The sequence below is a fragment of the Leucoraja erinacea genome, chromosome 17, assembly GCF_028641065.1.
Source record: "Leucoraja erinacea ecotype New England chromosome 17, Leri_hhj_1, whole genome shotgun sequence".
In the NCBI taxonomy this organism is placed as follows: domain Eukaryota; kingdom Metazoa; phylum Chordata; class Chondrichthyes; order Rajiformes; family Rajidae; genus Leucoraja; species Leucoraja erinaceus.
The window spans coordinates 14,652,703-14,679,396 of NC_073393.1; the positions used below are offsets into that span (position 1 = coordinate 14,652,703).

General features: G+C 41.1%; 1 protein-coding gene across 6 annotated transcripts; it reads left to right on the forward strand.

The window, feature by feature from the left end:
* The first annotated feature begins 1,074 nt into the window (after positions 1–1,074).
* LOC129705171 (uncharacterized) lies at positions 1,075–25,831 on the forward strand. Of its 6 annotated transcripts, none has more exons than XM_055648625.1 (11): positions 1,075–2,006; positions 10,696–10,753; positions 12,973–13,078; positions 13,988–14,038; positions 14,680–14,757; positions 14,874–14,930; positions 18,157–18,216; positions 22,019–22,077; positions 22,664–22,768; positions 24,015–24,135; positions 25,257–25,831. In XM_055648625.1, exons 1-11 carry the CDS (start codon positions 1,964–1,966, stop codon positions 25,281–25,283), a joined length of 765 nt encoding a protein of 254 aa, XP_055504600.1. In that variant the 5' UTR covers positions 1,075–1,963; the 3' UTR covers positions 25,284–25,831. The 6 variants fall into 6 exon arrangements, with proteins under 6 accessions (XP_055504600.1, XP_055504599.1, XP_055504597.1 ...); XM_055648624.1 differs by lacking the exon at positions 1,075–2,006 and adding an exon at positions 6,718–6,848 and having other exon boundaries at positions 13,991–14,038; XM_055648622.1 differs by lacking the exon at positions 1,075–2,006 and adding an exon at positions 6,718–6,848 and having other exon boundaries at positions 25,257–25,830.
* Positions 25,832–26,694: the final 863 nt, after the last annotated feature.

A 26,694-nucleotide genomic window follows, 5' to 3' on the forward strand; every position in this document is an offset into this window, starting at 1 on the left:
TATATATCTGAGCAACAAAAATGAAGAGAAAAAAACAGAATACAATGTGCTGGAGTAACTCAGGCAGTCATGCAGCAGCTCTGGAAGATATGGATAGATGACATTTTGGGTCAAGACTCTTCTTCAGACTATTTATAGTAGGGGAGAGAAAGCTGTAGTTGTGCCTGAAGAGCCTGTCCCACTTTCATCACCTAATTTGCGACCTTTTTTACTCGTGGACATTTTTCATCAGGCTAGGAAAAACGCCCTGACCTACTTGATGCCACGAGTACCTACGACTGGCATCACGACCTTCCTACGACCTTCCTATGACCTCCTAAGACCTCGTGACGACCATGCTGCGAATACGAGTCAAGGGCAATTTCAGCAGAGGTCGTGAAAGTGGGACAGGCCCTTTACAGTGCCAGAGACCCAGGTTTTATCTTGACTGCGGGTGTTGACTGTATGGAGTTTGTACATTATCCCTGTGACCATGTGGGTTTTCTCCGAGTGCTCCGGTTTCCACACACACTCCAAAGACACACAGGTTTGTAGGTTAATTGGCATCTGTAAATTGTAAATTGTCCTTGGTGCATAGGATAGTGCTAGTGTACGGGGTGATAGTTGGTCAGCACAGACTCGGTGGGCCGAAGTGTCTGTTTCCATGCTGTATCTCTAAAGTCTAAAAGTAGGAGTGGGACAAAGCCTGGCATGTGACATGTGGATATAGATGAGGAGCGTTTTGATTGATAGACAGTTGGATAATGCCATAGATTAAATTGTGTATGGGGGGAAAAAACAGGACTAGATATGTCTAGGTATTGTACAGTAATGTGAGTAGGAAAAATAGAAATGGATAAAGGGGTAGTGGATATATTGTACCAATTAGAATCAACATCATGGCCATAGAATCGACATAAATACAGTAAAGAAAATCAGGGTGAACGCAGAAAGAACAATACAGCGCAGGAACGGGTCCTTTGGCCAAGACCAACTCTAAGCTCCCTGCACATAACCCATATTCCTCCATTCCTTGCTTATTCACGATTGTATCTTGTCTCCCCCACCACGACTGGCAGTGCTTTCCAGGCACTTGCCACCCTCTGAAAAGAAAACTTGCCCTTCTTTAAACCTTGCCCCTCTCACTATATTGTTATGTTCTCTAGTATTTGATATGTCCATCCTGGAAAAAAGATGCTGACTATCTATCCTTGCTGCTGAAGCTATTAATGGCATCTTAAACCTCTGATAGAAATTAAGAGTATGAAAGATTTCCTGGAATATTATTTCATACAGAAACTATTGACACTCCTGGGGCAGATCAAAGCCAGAGACTGTCGGTATAACTACCAAGGAATCAGAAAGGGAATTTAACATAAACATTTTTACCCAGAGAATGGCAAGAATATAGAATCTGTTACTGCAGGGAGCAGTAGAAATTAATAGTGTCAATAAATGTAAGTGGAGGGGTAGTGAAATGCTAATCATTGCCAGGAGGGTGAAGGAAATAATTTCTGTTGGTAAAGAAACGATGTGCATTGTTTAGATTGTATTTTTGCAGCATTTTCCGAATGGTGTAGTAATGTTCTTTTACACAGATCTTTGATTCGGGAATTACGTGCGGTTAACAACAAACCCATATTGTGAAGCATACAGATATTAGATACGTTTTCTGACTAGCTCTGAAATTAGAATCTCTCATATGGGTCACTGTTTTTGTAGAGGTCATAGTCAGTGACCCACAGGAGAAGCAGGTGGTTGCTGACAAATCATAATGGATAAAATATGCAGATTTTACATGGGTTTGAATACCAGGTTCATGATTGAACAATTGGTTGTGCTCCATCTGTCCATGGCCCACTTTTATTTCAGTGCTTGGTATTTTAAAATGTCTTGATGAAATCCTGGAATAAATGTGACATTGTGACATCAGAACCTCCCACATTATGACTTCATAATTGCGCATATATTTTTAGGTTAACTGATGTCTGATTGCAGGAATATGCAGTACTGCACACCCTACAATGGTATTATTCTGGTTTTTGTGCTAATAATTTTCTTCAGTGTGAAATTTTATTGGATGTCTCCATATATATTCTACAGATGTAGAGATGATGTACAATGCTTGTGTAAATTCATAACTCTTATATGAGAATTTTCCAAGATATTTAGACCTATGCTCCAGTTACCGAGGTGTAGCTGGCCATTGGGCTGCACCTGCCTGACCTCTGGATATGTGATCAACCTAGTCCAAGACTTTGTAAAGTGGCAGAGGATAAAGGCTTAGGCCAGCCTGATCTGGATTATAGTTTTGAAATGAGGCAGTGACTAAGTGCAGTATCTCTAAGCTATATTTCTTGCGAACCAGCAGATCCTAATGAGCATTGGATGAGAATTATTTTAGCGTGGCTGTAAATTTTCAATTATGTAGAATATTTGGTTAGTTATCCTCAAGGAAGATCTTCCCATCAGTTTTGACATTTGAGCACTACAACAGAATTTGACCAGGCAATCAAGTCTAACACCCTAATGCAATAATGAGGCAGTTGCATCCTTTACATAGGTGGCTGAACTAGAGTTCAACTCCCTTTGAATGTTCAGGTGAATGTTCTTCTGGTGACCTGGACTGAACCAATATCAATAGGAAGGAACAATGGCTATTTATTCATCTCGATTGTTTGTGAGGTGTGATTGTTGAGTAGGCCTATGTTTGGCTACATTACCACAAACAATATACTTTCATAATAATTGCAGTTATTTTTTGAGAAACTTTGATGTGATAAAGCACTTTAATGACTCGGGAAGTCATATTGCACCTTTATAAAGCTTTGGCAGGGTGCATTTGGAGTATAGTGTGCAGTTAGGGCTGCCTCATTACAGGAAGGATGTGGATGCTTTGGAAAAGCTGCAGAGGAATCATGCCAGGATTGGTGGTGAAAGCGGATATGATAGAAGCATTTGAGGGGCATTTAGATAGCCACATGAATAAATGGGGAATGGAGGGATGTGGTTCATGTGCATGCAGAAGGAATTGGTTTAATTAGTCATCATGGACCCAAGGGCCAGTTCATGTGCAGCACAATTCTCTATACTAGGTGTTTTTCTTTGTTGCAACTTGCTAATGTGAATGATTTTCCCCAACTTTTATTTAGCTATTTTGAAATCTCATTGTTCTGTTGCTAGAATTTTAAAGTAATGCAAATGATGGTTCTGGAAAGATACCAATTATGTGTTCATTCTGTGAGGTGCTGTATTAAATGCAGCCAATAACATGAAATAAATTCACCACTGTTTATGCATGTACATTAAGGAGCCTGATGTCAAATGTATGATGTAGTAAGTGTAGTTATGTTTTATCATGTACAGGTAATATTGTGCATTGGTAAATTACTGCTCTGCATTTCATATACTGCATGTATGCTTTACTGTTGCACATAAATAAGAGCAAGCACCATTTGTTTCAATCATTAACCTGGCCTAGTTTAAAATTGCTGAGTGCTTGCAGAGGAGACACCAATGCGGCAGCATGGTGGCGCAGCGGTAGAGTTTCTGCCTTGCAGTGCTTCAGCACCAGAGACCTAGGTTCGATCCCGACTATGGGAGCTGTCTGTGGGGAGTTTGTAGGTTCTCCCCATGACCGCGTGGGCTTTCTGCGAGATCTTCAGTTTCCTCCCACACGCTAAAGACGTACAGGTTTGTAGGTTAATTTGCTTGGCAGAAATGTAAATTGTCCCTAGTATGTGTAGGATAGTGTTAATGTGCGGGTCGCTGGTTGGCTCGGTGGGCCGAGGAGCCTGCCTCTGTGCTGTATCTCTAAACTAAAAATGTGAGTTACATTGTACTCTATATATTTTGGCCTTGGACCCTATGTGACACAAGGTGGACTGAGCCTATTTCATTCCATGGTAGAACAATTGAAGAATCAATCATTTCATATGGCTCTCCATCCATTGAATATGTAAACAGTACATCTCCTTTCCTTGATTCTGGTTCCCTGTCATAAGATAAAATCCAACAAGCTTGTACAATATAGTCAGATCACTTGGGGTCCTTGGCGAACAGGTGGCTTCTTGAGGATGGAGTTCCTTTGCACCTGTGTTGACTTCGAGTTCAAGGAGATAACTTCTGTAAATTAAGAGACCCAAAAGCAAATCTGCAAATATGCTCACCACTGTGTGCAACTGCCAGGTTTCACCTAGGTCTCGGGGTATGGCAGTATCCCAGCTTTACTGTAAAGTGTATTCTGTCTCTGTCAGGTTCAGGACAGGCATCTGCTTTGCAGCAACACCCTACTCAATTCTGTCATTACATTTGGCAGACTATGAATGTCCTTTCAAGTTATTTAGTCTGCTTTAATATTAAAAACATGCATGCTGTTTTTAAATCCATTTCTGATGTCCAATATCAAGATTAACATTCTATTTGACACAAATTAAGTCCAATTTAAAAAAAGAAAAGAAAAAAGAACTGCAAGAAATACCTCTGAATGTAACTAATGGACAGTATGATCATATGGCCAACTAGCTGCACAAGAGAGTTGAAGGAAAATGGGTGTGGCCGGGTTATTTTGAAACTTTTCAGATGAGTAGAAAGTTCAACTTCTGTTGGGACTTTGACTGCAGAGGAATTCCAACAACTTTCTGTAGTTTCTGCTACACTGCATTCACCCATTGGAATCTTCGGTTCCATTGGAACCGACCTTGAGTTTTCACGGAGCCAAAGGAGAAGCGACATTGCTTGACACTGCCTGCCATGTTTTTTATGCTCTTTAAAAGCAATTACTGATTACTCACTTTGAGTCTTCTGTCCATTAATTCCTGTTGGAACATTTTACCAAATTATATTTACATTGAGCACAACTAAACCATGCAGCTCAGGATTAAAAATAATCCTCAGTAACTGCTATTGTATCCTATTTTCAGTGTTTTTGAGGCACACATCTGCTTGCAAAAATAGATTTTGCATGTAAGCAAGAGTGTTATGGGAATAATTTAATATAACTCTTTTAAACACATCACTTCTCACCTGCTCCATTGTCACCAGCAAACACTATTACCTTTAATTCATATTGTATTGTATTGAGTGTCACCAAATTGTTTCCATGGATGTGGGCACCTCATACCTCTGTTTCCCCCATCTACTTTGGTTCTCTCTCTTCAGTCCTCAGCTGTGCTTAAGCATTTTTGTTGATTATATAAGGTACATGGTAGAAACTTACTTGAAATCATCCTGCTCTCCTCTCAAGATACAAACACAATTATTATCCCTCAATCCCAACTCTATTTCCAGTTAATTTCATCCTTCCTATAAACTCCCCTAGAATCAGAGTTTAAATGAAATATGGTCAATGCAAAATATACACTGGTCACTCATGTAAGTCTTCCGATGGTTTATGAAGCAGCTTGAACGTAGAAATTCATCCCAAGGTACTGCAGTTGATTGTTGCAGCTAGGAAATATTAGGAAAACCTGGTAGAGAGGGAATTCTGTTGCATGTTCCATGATTCTGTGATGACGACTAAGTCGGGCTGTTTCTTGATGAATGTGGTATTGCGCTCCTAATTTATACACAAATCTGCATATGTTTGAGAGGAGGAATAAAACCATTAAATGATGGAAACACTCAGATGATCAGGTAGTATCTGCAGAAAGAGAAATAGTGTTAATTTTACCAGTTGAAGATCCTTTAATCAGTGTGTGAGGAGGAGTTTGTGAGGATGCCTTTGGCTGGGAAAGACATTGTTTTCTTGCAAGTTAGGTTGATGCTGGGAGATCTGTTTTTCTTCTTTCTCTACTTTAACAAGTGCGATAGAACTGTATACTTGCCTGAAATGAGAAATAAGAGTAAACCACATTGTTGGTTATTGATTGAATTTAAATTCTGTAGTTGCAGTAGCAGGATCTGAACACATAACTCTGGTGCCTTAGTCCAGTGCTCTGAACATTTCCTTTTCCCTTTAGTTAAACATCAGGAAGACCAGAACGGTTATGTGGCCACAATAAATTCTGCAGCTTTGCTACCAACTTCCTGCACCCTCTGCCATCATTTGCTTATGCTCATAAAACCTTGATGACATATCAGACATTAAATTGTATTTCATATACCAAAATCTATCCATGTACCAAATCCTTAACTTGACCTGCACCATTTCATTTTCTTTCATACTTAAGTCTTTTCTCCATGGCTGGAACACTTTTTTGCATACTTTTCATTCAAAAACTGCATGCTTCTCTTCTCCCTTTCATTGTTAGTCAACCAGTAACTTAAATATGTGCACAATGCAGTTCACGTCTTCCTCCACAATACTGGCCATACTGTCTCCTGATATCCCAATGAACCTAATTTAAAGTTCTTGTTTTCATTCTGAAATTCTATTATTTGTGCAACTTTCTCCAGCCTCTAACCTCTTTTCCCCCTTCAGCCCTCCCTTCACATACTCAATTAAAGCACCATTGACAGGGATTTTGATTGCTTTGGAACCTGTTCTCTGGACCTGCCTCCCTTCGCCTCTGGAAACCTCCCCTAATCTTTCTCTGGCTCTGTATGCATGTATTATTTATCTGCAAAGTCCCATCTCATACATTACAGGTACCATATAAATGCAAGTTATTATTGTTATCACTTACTACAAATTATTGTGGCATGATTGTAAAATCACTCTGGGAACTAGTTATGTGAGATTTTTTTAAAGCATGTGTAATACTTGTAAATAATGCAGCTGCCATCTGTCCATTCACCAACAGAATTTCCCCCTTTTTCTAAATTCTAAAATCCAGAAATCTCTGGTGATAATGACTGAAGATATTTGTTGAAAATGTCTATTAGATTTCAATCCAACAGTACCATCAGCACCAAGAGAAAATCACAAGGTAAGAATACAAAGCATCTACAGCTTGAGCTGATGGGGAAATCAACCATAAGAATCTTTACACATACACTTCATCTCCATACTTCATCTCTAATGCTCCGAGCAACCTAGCTCTAGGTCTAACTATTGCAAAAATTATTGAAAAACCCAAGTTCTCAAGGTATAAAAATAAAATAAAAATTCTATACCAGCAGTTCTTTTGTCCCCTGAGTGCAGATTGTGACTTCATTCCATAATTCTTATTACTGCCACATGGAATTATGACTCCCACATTTATTACGATTTTCTTAAATTATGACTAGGGATAGCCTTCCATCTTGTTTCTTTGAACATGTGAAGATAGATACGAAATGCTGGAGTAACTCAGCAGGACAGGCAGCATCTCTGGAGGGAAGGAATGGGTGACATTTCAGGTCGAGACTCTTCTTCAGACTGAGAATCTGGGGAGGGGAGATACAGAGATAAGGAAGTATCAGATGTGAGAACAAGGCATCAAAGGAAGTGGAAAATGTTGAATAGATCATTGTTAGCTAGAAGGTAACAACAAAGGAAACAGAAAGTCTAACCTGGGACAGTCAGACTGGTTGGAGAACTGGGAAGTGGGAGGGATGGAGAGAGAGAGAGAGGGAAAGCAAGGGCTACTTGAAGTTAGAGAAGTCGATAGTCATATCACTGGGGTGTGAGCTGCCCAAGCGAAACATGAGGTGGTGTTCCTCCAATTTGTGCTGGGCCTTACTCTGACAATGGAGGAGACCCAGGACAGAAAGGTCAGTGTGGGAATAGGAGGGGGAGGTAAAGTGGTTAGCAGCCTGGAGATCAGGTAGATTTAGGCGGACTGAGCAGAGGTGTTCAGCAAAACAATCGCCAAGCCTGCGCTTGGTCTCACCGATATATATAGGAGTCCACACCTAGAACAGCGGATACAGTAGATGAGGTTGGAGGAGGTGCAAATGAATCTCTGCCTCACCTGAACAGACTGTCTGGGTCCTTGGGCGTAGTCGAGGGAGGATGCACAGGGACAGGTGTTGCATTTCCTACGGTTGCAGGGGATAGTATCTGGGGAGGGGATGGTTTGGGTGGGAAAGGATGAGTTAACCAGGGAGTTGCGGAGGGAACAGTCTCTGCGGAAAGCGGAAAGTGGTGGCGATGGGAAGATGTGGCTAGTGGTGGGATCCTGTTGGAGGTGTCGAGGATTATGTGCTGCATGCGGCGGCTGATGAGGGGGGAGCAAGAGTGGAGTTGCAGAATATCGAGGAGACCCTAGTGAGAGCCTCATCTGTGATGGAAAGAGGAGAGCACCCGTTCCCTAAAGAATGAGGACATCTGAGATGTCCTGGTATGGAACACCTCATCTTGGGCACAGATGTGGTGTAGTTCTTTGAACATTCCATGCTTGAAGTGCTATCATCATCTTCTGATTCCTTACAAGTTAAAATATTTCAAGTATGTTAATAAAAGGCATACTTATTTTGACACAGTAATTGCTTTGCCTGTAGTGGATTTGGTGTTGCACAAGAGTGCTGTTTATTATTGTGATTTTTGATTATCTTGACTTGGTGGGGGGGGGGGCATTCAAAAGCCTAATAACAGAAAGGAAGAAGCCACTGCTGAGTCTGGTTGTGTGTGTTTTCAAGCTTCTGTACCTTTTGCCCAATGGGAGCAGGGAGAAGAAGGAATTACCAGGTTTGGATAAGATTTTGATTATGTTGGCTGCTTTTCTGAGTCTGCGTTCTTGGGCAGAATTGGTCCCAAACTATGCTATGTTGCAACCTGACAGTATGTTTTTTATGGTGCATTTGTAGATGTTTGTAAGAGTCACTGGAGACGTGCTAAATTTCATTCATCAATCAATCAATCAATCAAATACTTTATTGTCATTCAAAAATACAATAACAAATGCAAGTCTGAGCGAAATTTTGTTGCATCTGGCTCACCGTGCAACATAAAATACCAAAAGGGTAAAATAGATAAAAAGCTAAAATAGATAATAGTGGCGGCACATTATATGGAATTCAAGAGTCTGATGGCTCGGGGGAAGAAGCTGTTGCAAAACCTGCCCATCCTTATACTGCGATACCTTTTGCCCGACGCATCACAGTGAACAGTCCATGATGGAGATGTGTGGGGTCTTTTATAATGTTGTTGGCCTTGGACAAGCCACGCTTGCACGCAATGTCCCGGATTGAAGGAAGAGAAGTCCCAATGATTTTTTTCAGCCGTCCTCACCACTCTCTGCACGAACTTCCAGTGGGAGGCTTTGCAGTCCCCAAACCAGACAGAGATGCAGCTGGTCAAGATGCTCTCCATGTTGCCCCTGTAGAAAGTGGTGAGGACGGGATGGGGGAGGTGAGCTCTTCTCATCCGGCGCAGAAAGTGCAACCACTGCTGCGCTCTCTTAACTTGTGATGTTTTGTGACCAGGTCAGACTGTTTGTGATCTGTTGTGACTGATTTCCTCAGTCTCCTAAGGAACTGAAGGCATTATGTCCTTTTGGCTGTCGGATCAATATGGTTGGTCCACGGCAGATTGGTACTAATATTAATGCCAAGGAACTTGATGCTCCAACAGCTCGAACTTGATGCTTTCCACTTCTGCACCATTGATGCGGATTAGGGCAGATACTCCACCCCACTTCCTGAAGTTGATAACTAACTCATTTATCTAGTTGACATTGAAGGAAAGGTTGTTGTTGTGACACGGTGTTACCAAATTCTCTATCTCTTTCCTATACTCAGTCTCTTCATTGGTCCTGATTTGGCCAACCAAAGTTTAAAGAAGATTCGTAGGGCAAGTTATTTTTTTACAGAGATTGGTGGGTGCCTGAAATGCACTGCCAGGGATGGTGATGGAGACTGATATTGTGGCATTTAAGAGACTTTTGGAAAGGCACATAGATATGCAGGGAATGGAGGGATATGGATCGCATGCAGGCAGAGGAGGTTAGTTTAACTTGGTATCTGGTTTGTCATGGATATTGTGGGCCAAAGGGCCTGTTCCTGCGCAGGACTTTTGTATGTTCTGCATGCCACAATGTATCTGTCACATTTGATTTTGCTAGTTTGAGTCAGCCTTAGAAAGGTACATTTGCAACAATACTGGTAAATTTTATGAATGATTGGAGGTTTTTTTTTTAATGTCCTCATACTTTCCATTATCTAAGCATATTACAATGTAGCCCAGTTGTATAACAATAGTGCCCCCTTGAGATTCAGAATGGATATGTGCATCTCTCCAGCATGTGTTTCTCCAATCTTTTTAAAGCTAACAAGGAGAGTTCATCGTAAAACAAGTCAGAAATGAATCTGACAGCGGCCTTAGTTCAATGTACGAAAATGAACAAAGAAAGCAACAGTTAAAGTAAATTTCAATCATCTTAATCTGAAAGTGTAAGTGCCTCTGGCAGGAGCATTACGAGGTTGTATGCACAGTCCCCCGCTCTACTCTCTCTATACCCAAGAATATGTAGCAGACACAGCTCGAGCGCAATCTCTAAATTTGCCGATGACCGTCATTGGATAAATGACGAGTACAGAAAGTAGATTGACAGCTGGTTGAGTTGTGCAAAACAACAATCCTGCTCATCATTAACAAGACCACAAGACCAAAAAACTGATTTTTGACTTCAAAAAGAGAAAGCTGAATGACCATGCACCTATTTCCATTGGCAGGTCAGTAGTGAAGATAGACAACCACTTCAGGTTCCTGGGTATGCACATTTCTGATCATCTGTACTGGACCCCAACACATACACTGTAGACGCAATTTCAAAGAAAGCTCACTAATTACCAAATCCTCTATCGAATGTCTATGGCGGAGGGCCAAAGATAATCTTTTTTTTTCAATTCTAGTAGATGATGACCTGGTGAAGTTTGAAGCATCTGGAAGGAACTCTGGTGTTGATATTGAGTAAGTAAAAAAAACCATGGTGATATGAAATTCTCCTCCTGAAGAAACTCAATTAATAGTGTTGAGCATGAAACACTAAAGAAGGGAGATATGTTCCCAAACACTGGCTAAAAGCTGACTCCATGCTAATACAATGCAATAATTAATTACCGTAGCTCGACACACTAACCATGCCGAAAGGGAAGAAATTCCAAAAAGAAAACATAAGCAAGTATCCTTGGAAATGCACTCGGCAAACTCATCAGTGCAAAATAATGGAATTGCGCAAATAAGAATGATGCTACATTGACCAGATCCCTCAGTTGTCATTTATTGAGTGAAATGAACAACTTATTCTTCAGTAGCTCTGTCTGTTGTGTTGATGCAATGACTTAAATGGACTTGAGCCGAGCCTCATGAGGAATTATCTGATGTGGTCTTTATTACCATGAAATGTAGACTAAGTGCATTTCCCTACCCACTGAATGCCAATCTGATCAATATAATAAGTGTTTCCCTTGCTGGGTAAACTTGATTTATAATGAAATCTTGTGAAAATCATTCGAATAGCTATTTAATCAGGTCTCCCAAAGTCAAACAAATATAAGTTTGAGTAGTGAGAAAATCTGAAAAACTATCTTGCTATATTCTTAGTTTGACCAAGACTTCTGCAGTGGTAGAGTGTGGCGCTCTGAGGTCCGATTCATGTCTGTATAGATGAAAATGGGTGTTTGATATCAAGTGATGTTATTAGATGTATGTCTTACTCCAGGTTCAGGCAAATGGAACTAACATTGTCTTGCCCAGACCAATTTCACAACCAGCATAGTTTCACTCAGAAACTACCATTATCACAATCCATTCAATGTAAAATTAAAATCTGATCTCACAGTGCTGAGAAAAGCAGGTGCAATGCAATTCATTTTTTCCAGTTAAATATTTTAACAGTATGATTTTTTTGTAGACTTTGTAATGTTTGTGAATAACATTTATAACTGTTAAATGTCTTATAACTTTGATCGCTGCTTAGCCTGGGGAAATATTTTAATTGGTTAGAACATTAATGGCAATGGGGTTTAGTGATTTCATCAGCAAGGCCTTGTCCTGCATTGGGCCTTACAGATTGAGAGCCAATTTCAAGGATTGCATTGTCCATCCCAATAAAGAGCAAAGAATCAAGCAGTAATGGCAGTTCCAATTCAATGGCTGACGTCAAAAATATCTCATGAGTCAAATGCAGGTCATAATGTTATACGCAAAGATAATAAATTGGCATCCTAGATCCAAAAGACTAATTGACCTTTTTAATGAGGTGACAAGGCAACAGATAGTAGACAAGGCTTGTATAAGCTTGACAATAACTTGGATTTTCAGAAGTCCTTGATATCAAGTGATGTTTTGGGTGATCTTTTTACCTTGTCTACTCATCTGGACGCCCGCAGCAGTTGAGGTCCTGACCATGGGGGGGAAATGGAGGAGGACTGGCCAAATTTTGTGCCTTCCACCACAGTGATGAATGCTGTGTGGATGTTTGTGTTAAATTTTTATTGTGTTTTTGTGTGTTCTTTTTCATTGTATCGCTGCTGGCAAATTCATTTTGCTTGCACTTTATGTGCAAGTGACGAATAAAACTGATTGATTCATTGATTGATAAGGTTATACACAACAGTCTTGTAACAAAGTTAGTGCAATCTGGACAACTGATGGAAAAGTGAATTGGCTAAATAAAATATAAAACAATGAAAGAATGGGCATAGGGTTGTTATTCAGATTGGAAGCAGGTAGAAAACTGTATCACAAGAATCAATGTGATTCATAAATTAAACTTAATAAATTAGATTCAAGAACAATGAATCAACGTCTACATGTCATGACACTCAGTGAGTTAATATTAACACTAAGGAATATAAGACAACCGTTGACTGACAAAAGAGACAGACAAGAGAAATGTTTTAAATAAATGTGTTAGAAAACATAGACACATCAGCTACACCTTAGAAAATGAAAAGTCGAATGGGGTGAAAGAGCATGAGGGCTGAATATCCATTGAGCTATAAAATCTGTTACGTTAACAAACCCAGACATAAATGAAATGAATAAGGTGGGACAGACAGGTTTTGTGCAAAAACAGTCCTATCCAAAGCTGGGATTCATTTAGTCTTCATCAATTTATTGTCTTTAATTCATGGTTAAACTCTGGAAAAACAATGTTTAAATAAATAGCTGACTCATTTTTACAGATTTCATGAATCATGCAGTGAAGTCCGTGTTCTCCAGGACATGGTGAAAGAAATGGGCAATGTGGAGGATGTATATTGGCAACTGAAGAAACAAAACTTTTGGCTGGTCAGTACTAGAATAGAATAATATAAGATCCAAACAAGGACAAAGAGATCAGAAACCAAGTCATCCTGGAAAATGGGACAAACAATGAGAAGAAATTAAATATTGTACTAAGAAAGATTTATAACAGCCAGCAGATTTGGAACAATAGATAAGGTTGACACAGCCGGAACTTTTCGTATTGGGACAGATAGGGAGACACTCAGACTAAAACAATTGAGTAGTGATTTACAATATTTTAAAGTGCAGATGTATGGCATTTGGCCAATCAGACCAGAATTATATGCGTTCTGAAGAAGGCCTCATTTGTATCTCCAAAGTGATGTCGGTAAGTGAAATATACTAGTGATGGTAACATTGGATGTGCAAGAAATGTCCTGGCATTGTAGAATTTTCAGATTGTAATCAAAACATTTAATTTGCTGTTGGTTCAGTGGAGGGATTAAGGCCATATTTAGACAATGGGAATTAACCATCAGCCTTCTAACCTTGGGCAGTAGTGCACCAAGGACAGAAATTGTAGACAAATTGGACAAGAACAGCCATGTAAGGACAGGAAAATGATCTCCCAAGCTGCGGCAAATGCATCATCACTGTAAATATCTTATTTTTATTAGATCGTTTATTTATCTGTAATTACCATTTTTTAAAATTAGTTATAAACTAGCACAAGTAATTGTTTATATTTTTTTCATTCACGAGGGAATTGCAAGTATCACAGGTCTAGCTCTTATTTATCGCCTACCCCTAATTGCCCTCAGCAAGATGGCGCAGAGCTTGGGTTCCATGATTCTGACTCTACAATAGAACGGTGGTGTATTTTCCAGTAAACTCATACACTAGGTTGATTGTGATTTGATTCTGTGGCTTTGATTCAGTCTGTGAACATAACGTGTTTCAATTTCATCATAGCAGCAGCAACAGGAGAGTCTTCTTGGCCAGTTCAGTTTTTACGAACAAGAGGTAAGTTCGTTTTAACCATGTTTTAACTATGCCCCCTGTTATCTCATTCCCATTGTTCCCTGCAGGCTACCTACACATCAATGTTCTTCCTCAAGTTGTGCATCTTGTATGTGCATGCTCTCTCTAGCGTAACCCCTTGTGACACACAACTGCATTTAATGGGGAAAAAAAAATAAATGTGATGTGAAAACCTTCTGACAACTCTATGGGTTGTTTCTTTTGGCATTATTTTCATTGCATTCTCTATAAGGCCGCATCGTCATTGCCACTGCCAACAAATACAGCCCCAACAAAAACAGCCATTTTAATAGTTTTAGCAGATGTAGATGTCTGATATCAAGGAGTGAGTAACATGCACGACTGTGAAGAGTTGGGTGGTAATTAAGCTTCTCTTGAAAGGCATCCATCTGGCCAGCCAGGTCTAAAACTGAGAAAAATCCAAGGGATATGCCCTCATTAACATACCCTTCTGTGGAAAGGTTGATTCCAATCTCTCTCCACTATCATCCCAGTCAGAATTAAAACTGAAATTTGTGTGGTGTTTGAGATTTTCTTCAGATTTAAGAAGCTTGCCAATTGAAACTGACATGGATTTTGGGGCTTAAAATTACTTTAACATTCCTTCTTTTGTTTTAATTAAGATTGAGAAACTGGAGGATCAGAGATGTCAGCAGGAGCACATTGTTAAGGACATGATCAACAAGGCAAAGTTCCTTCATGTAAGTTGTATTCACTATGCCTGAATTGGATTCTCGAGTGGTGATAATCTAATGTTATTTTAGAAATGTTTTTGAAAAAATTCTCCTGAAATCTGATATCAACATATATCTTACAGGAAGTGTTAGATGAAGCCAGAATGTTATCTGAAGACAGAGATCACATCATAACTGTGGTAAAATAACTTCAATCTTTCCATTGGTGTATTGTTCTATGCAGACCAAGTCCAGGATTGTCAAAAATACTAGCTGATATTGACTGCTCTGGTCATTGGGTTGTGGGCGTGGAGCATAAAATAGATTTAGCCTCAGCTTGTAGACTGACGTGGTTGAGCTGAACACACTAAAGTGAAATATTTGGAAGGGACAGTTGTGTCTGCCTCTGTCTGTTCAAGGCAGCAGAGATAGTTCACTTACACTAGGATGTGTATTTTAAGCATTAAATGTTTTTAACCAGAACTTGCGCTGGATAAGCACAATGGGATCAAACCCAAGAATTAAGAACTTACCTGTAAAGACGAGTCAAAACGCACTATGTCTTCACTACTGTTTTATTACTATTAACAATACTCAGATACATTACTGCCCTAGCTGTCCGTGGTCTGTCACTGGAGCTAGAGAGCGATCTAGAGGTGGGGAGGTTACAATTATACTGGTGATATGGGGAGTGGTTAGTAGTGGTGAGGTCACTATGTTAAAGGAACATGCACTAGTTTACATTACCATTGCCAACCACTGTAACTAATGATTAGCGTGGATCCGCAGGTAGCGTGTAGATTTGACAAAGGAAATTGAGCTATAACATAACTTTGGTTCCATTGCACTGTAGTACTCGTGATATAAAGACAAGTATTGCATTAATCTTTTTAATTGTTTAGTGACCTGTCCATGACATTTTTATATTGTGTGTATGGAGTTATGTGCCTCTGACACCATTTGGAAAGTACTTTGTCTCTCACTTTTGGATCCAAAGTGCATTACGTGTACTTGCACTGAAATCCATTTGACACTTCCCCCACCATCAGCCTAAAAAACCCCATCCCCAATGATTCCTGGAAACCTCTAATCCATGGCCTCTTCAAATGAGGAAGGAGCATTTGGGATGGTACAAAGAATCGGCTCTGTAGCACAGAACCCCTGCAGAAAGGGTAGAGACATTTCATCAGAGTATCATGTCTATCATTAAAATTTGTAGGAGGCATACATTCTTCTATGTTAGACTTCAAGTCAAGTGTTCAAGTTCAAGTGAGTTTATTGTCATGTGTCCCTGATAGGACAATGAAATCCTTGCTTTGCTTCAGCACAACAGAACATAGTAGGTTTTCGGCCCGAAACGTCGCCTATTTCCTTCGCTCCATAGATGCTGCTGCACCCGCTGAGTTTCTCCAGCAATTTTGTGTACCTTAGAACATAGTAGGCATTGACTACGAAACACATGAATAAATAAACTGAATCTTTGAGGTTTGAGCACGTGAGATTAACGTAGATGGGCAAAAAGGTCAGCATAGACACTGTGGGCTGAAGAGATCGTATCAGTATTGTATGACTCATCTACGTATTTGAAAAGCAAATTAAAGATGCTGGAAATCTGGAAATTCACAGCAGGACCTGCAGCATTTGTGGAGAGAGAAACAGTTGGGCTAAAGATGTTCTTCATTCTTTTAGTTTGGTATTTCTCAATTCTCAGCAAAGAGTAACATTTGGTTGCTGAAAGGTGGGTGGAACATTGAAGTATACTCAGTCAATATCACTTGATAGTATTTCAAGAGAGTCAAGAGTCATTTAATTGTCATTTGGAAAAATACATTACACACAAAAAGACCCCAGACACAACATAATGTCAATTAACACAAACACCCCCCCCATAACCGTGATGGAAGGCCAAAAAAACTTATCTCTCCACTGCACTCTTGTCAGAGTCAGAGAAAGCCCCCGGCTGGCGATGGCGTTCCCGCGGCCATTAAAGATGTGGTGCGAGGTCGCATTCTTTTTGGAGCCCCCGGTGTGCGCTTGGCCATTCCAGCCGCGCGGGGCATTTCAGGCCTCGCTCCAGGAGTTCTTCACCCCGCACACGGGCGGGAGAAGCCGTTAAGCCCCGAAAAGCGGTTGGCTTGCCGCGTCCGCAACCCGCAGTTGCAGCCTCCGACTCAGCAGCAGCAGCGGCAGCGGCAGCGCTCCTCCACCGCTCCACCCGCTGCCAGCCCCGCGACGGCAACGGTGAGTCGGCACCAGAGTCCCCGGCTTCTTCCCATTGGAGGCCGCTCCTCGTTCAGTCAACGACACCTGAGACCCGACGAGAAAAAGTCACTTGCAGGGAGAGATTCAAAAGTTTCCTCCCCCCCACCCCCCATCCCCCTCCCACCCATCCCCCCCCCCCTCCCACCCCACCCCAGTCAATAATTTGGTATATCTGACATACCAGTGAATGGATATCTACAGATTGATGTACTGTCTTGCCTTCACTATTAATATGGTGACTAGACTAACCCTATCAATTGGTACCATATTTTGTGGCAGAGTTCCAAATGTTACTGTCCTTGAGATTCTCAGCATTACTGATAATTGAAGCAATGCTCATTTGAGGACAGCTGCACTAGGCTGGTCATGCAGGGCATGCATTCCAAGGATTCCACTATGTAATCAACGACAACAAGGACACATCTCAGCCCCAGGCATATCCAGTAAATGGGTATTGCATTACCTCATTGATAATTCCCACTTCAGACTAGAGTTAGTGTAGGCCTCACACTGTCGACACACAACCAAGCCACCAGCGTGGCAGTACTTGCAAATCACAAACCAGTTTCATGTGATGTAAGAGTTCACAAATAAAATTCTCTCTTTTCAATAATTTGGTCATCAATTACTTTTAAACATTAAGTTTTACTCATAGATGTGCCCTCCGCACATTCTTTCCATTTGTTTACTCAACAAATTAGGTATGTTTGTCTGAATGATTGTCAAAATTTGTTGTCAAGTTGGGGCTGAACAATTGAGGTTGAATTTCTAACCTCATCCTTTACACTCTTAACAAAGTGTCTAGTTGTTACCATCTTAAATCGAGTTTTAGAAAAAGATTCCTACTGTGAAATTCCAGTTAACTTTACAGTAACTCAGTTTCCATTCATTTGCATGGATCTCTAACTGCTGTGTTAACAAATCCACATATAGAGATAAGATTCACCCACACACAATATAACAGGAAGAAGGAAAGCTTGTTTCTAATCTCTAGACCCAGAAAATTTGGAGTGGTAAGTAAATTGGGTAATCAGACAGCCAGCGTAAAGACCTTTGCACCGTTTGTGGAAGGTGGGTCTTGTTATTGGTATGAATAACCTTGTACTAAATCATGATCAAATTCATCAAATCTTTCTAAATATCAGTATTTCTTGTTCCTTCCAGAAAAATCTGTACATTGATCAACTGATGAACACGCTTGAGATGATGTTGGAATCAAACATGGTAGGTCAGTGCTCACTGGTATTTATGTTAGGATTCACCAATCTCGTAATCAGTTATACAGTGCCCTCCATAATGTTTGGGCCAAAGACCCATCATTTATATATTGGCCTCTGTATTCTGCAATTTGAGATTTGTAATAGAAAAAAAATCACATTTGGTTAGATCTGACACATTGTCAGATTTTAATAAAGGCCATTTTTACACATTTTGGTTTCACCATGTATACCATACATAGCTCTGCTTGGCCTGTATTGCAGCCATCTTCAGCTTATGCTTGTTTTGGGGGCTAGTCCCCTTCAGTTTTCTCTTCAGCGTATAAAAGGCATGCTCAATTGGGTTCAGATCGGGTGATTGACTTGGCCACTCAAGAATTTTTTAGCTTTGAAAAACTCCTTAGTTGCTTTAGCAGTATGTTTGGGATCATTGTCTTGCTTTAGAGTGAACCGTCAGCCAATGAGTTTTGAGGCATTTGGTGGAACTTAAGCAGATAGGATGTGTCTTTACACTTCAGAATTCATTATGCTACTACCATCAGCAGTTGTATTATCAATGAAGATAAGTGAGCCAGTACCTTCAGCAGCCATACATGCCCAGGCCATAACAACCCACCACCGTGTTACACAGATGAGTTGGTATGCTTTAGATCTAGGGCAGTTCCTTCTCTCCTCCATACTTTTGCCATCATGCTGATATGTTCATCTTTGTCTAATCTGTCCACAAGACCTTTTTTCCAGAACTGTGGTTGCTCTTTTAAGTACTTCTTGGCAAACTGTAACCCGGCCACCCTATTTTTGCAGCTAACCAGTGGTTTGCATCTTGCAGTGTAGCCTCTGTGTTTCTGTTCATGAAGTCTTCTGCGGACAGTGGTCATTGACACGTCCACACCTGACTCCTGAAGAGTGTTTCTGATATGTCGGACATGTGTATGGGGATTTTTCTTTATTTATAGAGAGAATTCTTCTGTCATCAGCTGTAGAGATCTTTCTTGGCCTGCCGGCCCCTTTGCGATTAGTAAGCTCGCCGGTGCTCTTTCCTCTTAAAGATGATCCAAACAGTTGATTTTGGTAAGCCTAATGTTTGGCTGATGTCTCATCAAGTTTTATTCTTGTTTCTCAGTCTCATAATGGCTTATTTGACGTTCATTGGCACAACAAGCCTCTTTGTTGGGTACGTCGAACAATCCTTGTTTGAGGCGTACTAGGGCCCCATCACCGACCCCTACCTCCGCTACATCAACGATTGCTTTGGTACCCTCCTGCACCCTTGTGGCTAAAGGGATCGGGGGGTATGGAGAGAAGGCAGGTACAGGATTCTGAGTTGGATGATCAGCCATGATTATATTGAATGGCGGTGCAAGCTCGAAGGACTGAATGGCCTACTCCTGCACCTATTTTCTATGTTTCTATGTTTCATCCGCTTCACCACTAACTTCCACCCGGCGCTCAAATACACCTGGATCATTTCCGACACTTGCCTACCATTTCTTGACCTCACTATCTCCATCGCAGGTGATAGACTTCTGACCGACATTCACTATAAACTCACTGAAACCCATGGCTATCTTGACTATTCTTCTTCCCACCCTGCTTCCCGACTCCATTCCCTACTCCCAATTCCTCTGTCTATGCCGCATCTGCTCCCAGGATGAGGTGTTTCACACCACGGCATTGGAAATGTCCTCATTCTTCAGGGAACGGGGGTTCCCCTCCCCACTATAGATGAGGCTCTCACCAGGATCTCTTCCATACCCCATAACACTGCTCTCTCTCCCCATCCCCCACTCGTAACAAGGGCAGTGTCCCCTAGTCCTCACCTTTCACCCTACTAGCCGTGACATACAACAAATAGTCCTCCGTCATTTTCGTCACCTCCAACGTGACCCCACCACTCACCACATATTCCTATCTCCCCCCCTGTCTGCTTTCCGCAAGGACCGCTTCCTCCATAACTCCCTGGTCAATTCTTCCCTTCCCTCCCGCACCATCCCCTCCCCGGGCACTTTCCCTTGCAACCGCAAGAGAAACACTTGTCGCTTTACCTCCCCCCTCGACTCCATTCAAGGATCCAAGCAATCGTTCCAGGTGCAACAGAGGTTCACCTGCATCTCCACCAACCTCGTCTATTGCATCCGCTGCTCTAGATGTCAGCTGATCTACATCGGTGAGACCAAGCGTAGGCTTGGCGATCGTTTCGCCGAACACCTCCGCTCGGTCCGCATTAACCAACCTGATCTCCCGGCGGCTCAGCACTTCAACTCCCCCTCCCATTCCGAATCTGACCTCTCTGTCCTGGGCCTCCTCCATGGCCAGAGTGAACACCACCGGAAATTGGAGGAGCAGCATCTCATATTCCACTTGGGCAGTCTGCACCCTAGCGTCATAAACATTGAATTCTCCAATTTCTGGTAGCCCTTGCTGTCTCCTCCCCTTCTCTGCTCTCCCTCAGCCCTTGGGCTCCTCCTCTTCCTTTTTCCTTTCTTCTCCCCACCCTACATCAGTTTGAAAGTTTCGGCCCGAAACGTTGCCTATTTCCTTTGCTCCATTTCCTCTGCTGCACCCCCTGACTTTCTCCAGCACTTTTGTCTACCTTCGATTTGCCAGCATCTGCAGTTCCTTCTTAAACAAAATTCATTGGTACAATTTTGGTCTTCATGTTGATAACAGCAATAAAAGTTTCCAAAGATGATGGAAAGACTGGAGGAAAGACTTGGTGCTGAGAGCTCTCTTATACCTTCATTAAGGAGGCAATTAAACACACCTGAGCAATTACAAACGCCTATGAAGCCATGTGTCCCAAACATTATGGTGCCCTGAAATGGGGGGGACTATGTATAAACACAGCTGTAATTTCTACATGTTGAAACCAAAATGGATAAAAATGGCCTTTAATAAAATCTGACAATGTGCACTTTACCCACATATGATTTTTTTTCTATCACTAAGCCCAAATTGTAGAGTACAGGCAAATAAATAAATGATGCGTCTTTGCCCCAAACACTGTAGCTACTAATGCATTAAATGGGCAATGTTTTACAAGCTTCAGAGACCATAATTGCAAATTTTCTTCATAACTAGTGGAGATGTATATCCAACCAAGAGTGTAGAAGTAATCAAATGTACTTTTTGTACATTTGTGAAGTTACCAGCATTGTAGTCCAGTTATAAAGAGTATTGATCTCCTTACATAAGGGTGGTTGTTAATGCTTTGTTAGCAGTTCAGCGGAAATATAGCAGACAAGAATGGGCAGGTTGTCCTCTGAGGAAACAATAGGCATGCTCAGCTTAGATCCACTGAAATTTAGAAGAGTGAAAGACTATTTGATTGAAATGTACTAAAGGGTGGCTGTGGAAAGGATGTTCCATCTTGTGAAATAATTTAGAATTGGGGTTCATTGTTTTAAAGTAAGGGGTCTCCCATTAAAGATAAAGTTAAAGCAAGCTTTGATCTCGTGTAAAGTTTTGGTCCCATTGCCCTTTGAGGAAGAGAGTTCCAAAGTCTTTGAAAATACTTATGTCAGATATCTTTGATAAATAAAGAGGAGAAAGGTTAGCTTGGGTCAATGGGAAAGCAAAGCTGAGGTTATGGTCATATCAGCTACAGTATGTATTGTAGCAGGCTTGACAAAGTGACATTTATCTTACTGCTCTTCAGGATCCTGCAGTTTCTAAATTAGCTGCCAGGATTGAGCTTATTTAAAAAGTAGCTATGAAGCATTTTGAGACTTTAAATAAAGACATGCTTCTGCGGTCAGTATTTTAATCTTGCTCTTACCATCTGATTTATCAATGCAATTTTCCTTAAGCACCTAAGAGAAGAATGCACTTACCTGCAGAAAGAACTGAAGAGCTTGGAAGTAACTCGGTGAGTAACCAAGGCATAGCCTTTACATGGCTTTGTTTAAATAGCACTATGGCTTGTACATGTCCTTTATATACTGAGCAAAAGTGCTTCATGAAATTACACCAAACTAGTTATCATCAGTTCCAATTCAACCATGTGTTCACTTGTTGCTGCAAAAATCGATTAATAATGGCATTAAACGGTATCGGATGAATCATCCCCATTTATACTGTAAATCAGGAGCAAGAAGATAGTGTAACATGAAGGACAAGACTGCTCCAGGAAACAAGCATTAGTGATGAACTCATGTAGGTGTGTCTAAGCATCAAGAAGACCTACTTTTAGTTGAATCATTCCTCAATCCACCTCTTAATCTGAAACTCCCATTTAATACTTTTACTAACAATTGACTATTCCACTTTAAATGAGGAATGGTGGCATCCACGCTATAGTGAAAACACTTGATACATAATTTACAAGGTTTACAAATTGCTATGTTGAGTGGATAAGATTATTACAAGGTTACATTGAGGGGCGAATTTAACAGCATAGTTTGTGTTCCTTTCGTCCCTTCTCCGACTATAACTTATGCCCCTGTCCCACTTAGGAAACCTGAATGGAAACCTCTGGAGACTTTGCGCCCCACCCAAGGTTTCCGTGCGGTTCCCGGAGGTTGCAGGTGGTGGCCGGAGGTTGCAGGTAGTGAAAGCAGGTAGGGAGACTGACAAAAGCCTCCGGGAACCGCACGGAAACCTTGGGTGGGGCGCAAAGTCTCCAGAGGTTTCCGTTCAGGTTTCCAAAGTGGGACAGGGGCATTACTCTTTTACAAAATACACATAACTGTACAGCACAAGGACACACCCTTTGGCCCTCAATGTCCATATTTAGATTAGTTTATTATCATGTGTACCGAGGTACAATGAGAAGTGCTAACCAGTCAGCAGAAAAACTAAACATGATTACAATCAAGTCATCCACAGTGTACGGATTCATGGTAAAGGGAATAACGTTTAGTGCCAGTTAAAGTCCGATTAAAGATAGTCCGAGGGTCTCCAGTGAGGGTTGATAGTAGCTCAGAACCACTCTCTAGTTGTTGATAGAATGGTTCACTTGCCTCAGAACAGCTGGGAAGACATTCTTGCCATAGAGGGAGTACAGAGAAGGTTCACCAGACTGATTCCTGGGATGTCAGGACTTTCATATGAAGACTGGATAGACTCGGCTTGTACTCGCGAGAATTTAGAAGATTGAGGTGGGATATTATGGAAACATACAAAATTCTTAAGGGGTTGGACAGGCTAGATGCAGGAAGATTGTTCCCGATGTTGGGGAAGTCCAGAACAAGGGGTCACAGTTTAAGGATAAGGGGAAAATCTTTTAGGACCGAGATGAGAAAAACATTTTTCACACAGAGAGTGGTGAATCTCTGCAACTCTCTGCCGCAGAGGGTAGTTGAGGCCAGTTCATTGGCTATATTTAAGAGGGAGTTAGATGTGGCCCTTGTGGCTAAAGGGATCCATAATTAGCACTGCACCACCTATGTAAACATTTGTCACATATAATTACTATTGATGAGATGGTGTCATTAATCATGAAAACCATGTAAGTTAATTTTTTTCACTGTCTGAAAACAAGAATATAACCTCTGACTACAAGTGACAGTACTGGAAATTAATTAATAACAAACATCAATAACAATCTTGTGTGATAGATTTCCAAGGATTTCCCTATTAGTTAAAACAATCTTGTGACAGGGAAATATATGCAGCTAAAAATCCACAAAGAAATGGCATGCCACTTAATATGCAATGCTACACAGGGACCACAATATCTTATTGTGTATTCCATAGCAATGCAGCAGCTGGCATAATCAACCAGCATACCAAGGTAATTAGGAATTAAAACATCTCTCAAAATCCACGATTGTCTTAAGTTATTCTCTTTCACTTTCATTTTAGTCTAAATGGACTGGAACCAAGTCAAGAGATTGATGTCCAGCCGGAAACTCCAAGAACTTCATCCTTCATCTTTTGCTTCCCATTTCTTCACAGAAAAAAATCCAAGGCACCAAAGGACAGGGTAAGCAGTTATTCCACAGTAATAAAACAGAAAATGTTGGAAATAGTCAGCAAGTAAGGTAGCATCTGTGGTGAGGGAGACATCATTTATGTCAGGCTGATAACCTAATTTCAAAACCTGAAACATTGTTTCTCATTCTACAGATGCTGCTGGGCCTGTTCAGTATTTCCAGCAACTAACTTTAGTACAATTGCTTGAAATTCAAAGTATTTTGTCTTTAGATTATTCCAGTGGATTTTTCAATCTAAGATAGTTTGTGTAATTAGAAACATAGAAAATAGATGCAGGATGAGGCCATTCGGCCCTTCGAGCCAGCACCGCCATTCATTGTGATCATGGCTGATCGTCCCCTATCAATAACCCGTGCCTGCCTTCTCCCCATATCCCTTGATTCCACTAGCCCCTAGAGCTCTATCTAACTCTTTCAATTAATCTGGGTTAGTTAGCAGAAAATGTTATAGTAATAGAACTGTCTAGCGAGTAAAACAAGAAAGTCCAGATGCTGATTACAGAAAAAGACAAAGTTCTGGAGTAAATCAGCGGGCCAGACAGCATCTCTGGAGAAAATAGATGTGGGGGTGGGAAGGAAGCTGCAAAAGTGGAGGGGTAAGACATAGCTTAGCAAGTAACAGGTGGTCCTGGTGGGAGAGGCCACCACATGTACAATCTGTAATAAATCCTGAGCAAACAATTATCATTGTTGACCTTGTTCTATATTTAATACAATTCACCAACCTGTTCCAAAGATATTGAGTGAGCTGCATTTGCATTGATTACTCAATGGTGGTAAGTTTTGGGATTTACAGCAGAAATCCTCATTGACATTTTAGAAGACATTTCCAGCGTTCATGAAATCAATAGGCCACACAGCCCCTAATGCATTCAATCTCCAAGACCAGGCATGGAAACCCCAGTCAATTCTGCAAATCCTGCCATAGTGCAATGGTTGAGTGGCCAGACAATTGAAGTTGGTGGGGGCTCAAAGCTAGAATAACACTGCTCGAGAAACAAATATTCAGAAAATTCTCAGTCATCTAGAATGCCAAAATTCAATAAAAATAACAACAAATAAACAAGATTCCTAGGATTATGATGCTCCTTTTTTTCCCCCCCATTTGCAGAGTGCTCACGGACTGAAAAGCAAATGAAGAGTAAAGAGGAGAGGAAATGGTTTCATTTTGCATTCTTTTTATCCTCTGTTCTGTATTTTGAAACTTTAAATGTTTCCTTTTACCATGGAGGCCTGACTGTATCTTTCATTGAGGGGATAACTATCATTTTATAAAAGAACAATATTGTGGTTGCTATTGAGTTGGGAGGAATGGCAATTTTTTTAAAGAGGGAGGAAGGAAAATATAAAATGGAAACAACAGCAACATCTGATAACAACAGAGTAATTCCTGCAGACAAAAAAGGAGCAAATTGGAAATAGTTTCTCTATATATAAACACACTCTCAGACTTGTATCCGTCCAGTCACTGTTGAACTTATTGATAATGACCTTCAGTCAAAGTAGGATTGTGCTACAAGTGGCCAGTGACTCTGAATATATAATTCTGTTACCAATATTTCAATAGCTCATGAACTTAGTTGGAATGGAATGCAAAATCCGAATACTCTGATTGTAATTTGTTGCTACCTGTCACATACAGCAGTTGGGATATGTGAACTCAGATTAGACTTGCAGCAATGACTAAGGTGCCCCCCCCACAGCTTCCTTCCTTATTTCTGACCTTTGTTCCAACCATCTACCTATCAAACCCCCTCTCACTTGTGTTGACCTATTATCTGCCATGCTGTCCTCCCTTTCCCCGCTTCCTTTCTCCCAAGTCTGCAGTCGCAACCCAAAACATTACTTATCCATGTTCTCCAGGGATGCTGCCAGACCCGCTGAGATACTCCTGCACTTCGTGTCATAAGTGATAGTAGAAATAGGCCATTTGGCCCATCGTCTACACTGCCATTCAATTATGGCTGATCTACAGTATCTCTCCCTTCTAACCCCATTCTCCTGCCTTCTCTCCATAATCCCCGACACCTGAACTAATCAAAAACTTATCTACCTTTGCTGTAAAAATATCCATTGACTTGGCCTCCAGAGCCTTGTAGGATCCTGTAGGATCTTCTGATGTCAGTCTTGGTGACTGAGATTGCCATACCATCGAGGGCTATGTGGCCCAAGAAAGGCACGATTAGTGTTCTCCCTATTGAAGTGTGCGTAGAACACATTGAGCTTGTCTGGGAATGATGCCACGCTGTCACTTCAGATGCCCTCTGATTTCACCTTGTAGGAAGTGATGGTGTGCAAACCCTGCCACAGGTACACAATGTCTGTCTGATGCTCTAGTTTAAAGCAAATGTCCCTTTTAGCCTTTTGATGATCTTTATCGTGGCCGTATCAGGACTTCTTACACGAATCTGCGTCCCTAGACTTGTATACCCAAGGTCTGGTCATCAGAAGATTGTGTACTTCCTGGTTTATCCGAAGCTTCTGGTTGGGGAACACTTGGATAGTTTACATGGAATACACTCCTCCACACATTACCTGTACACACAATG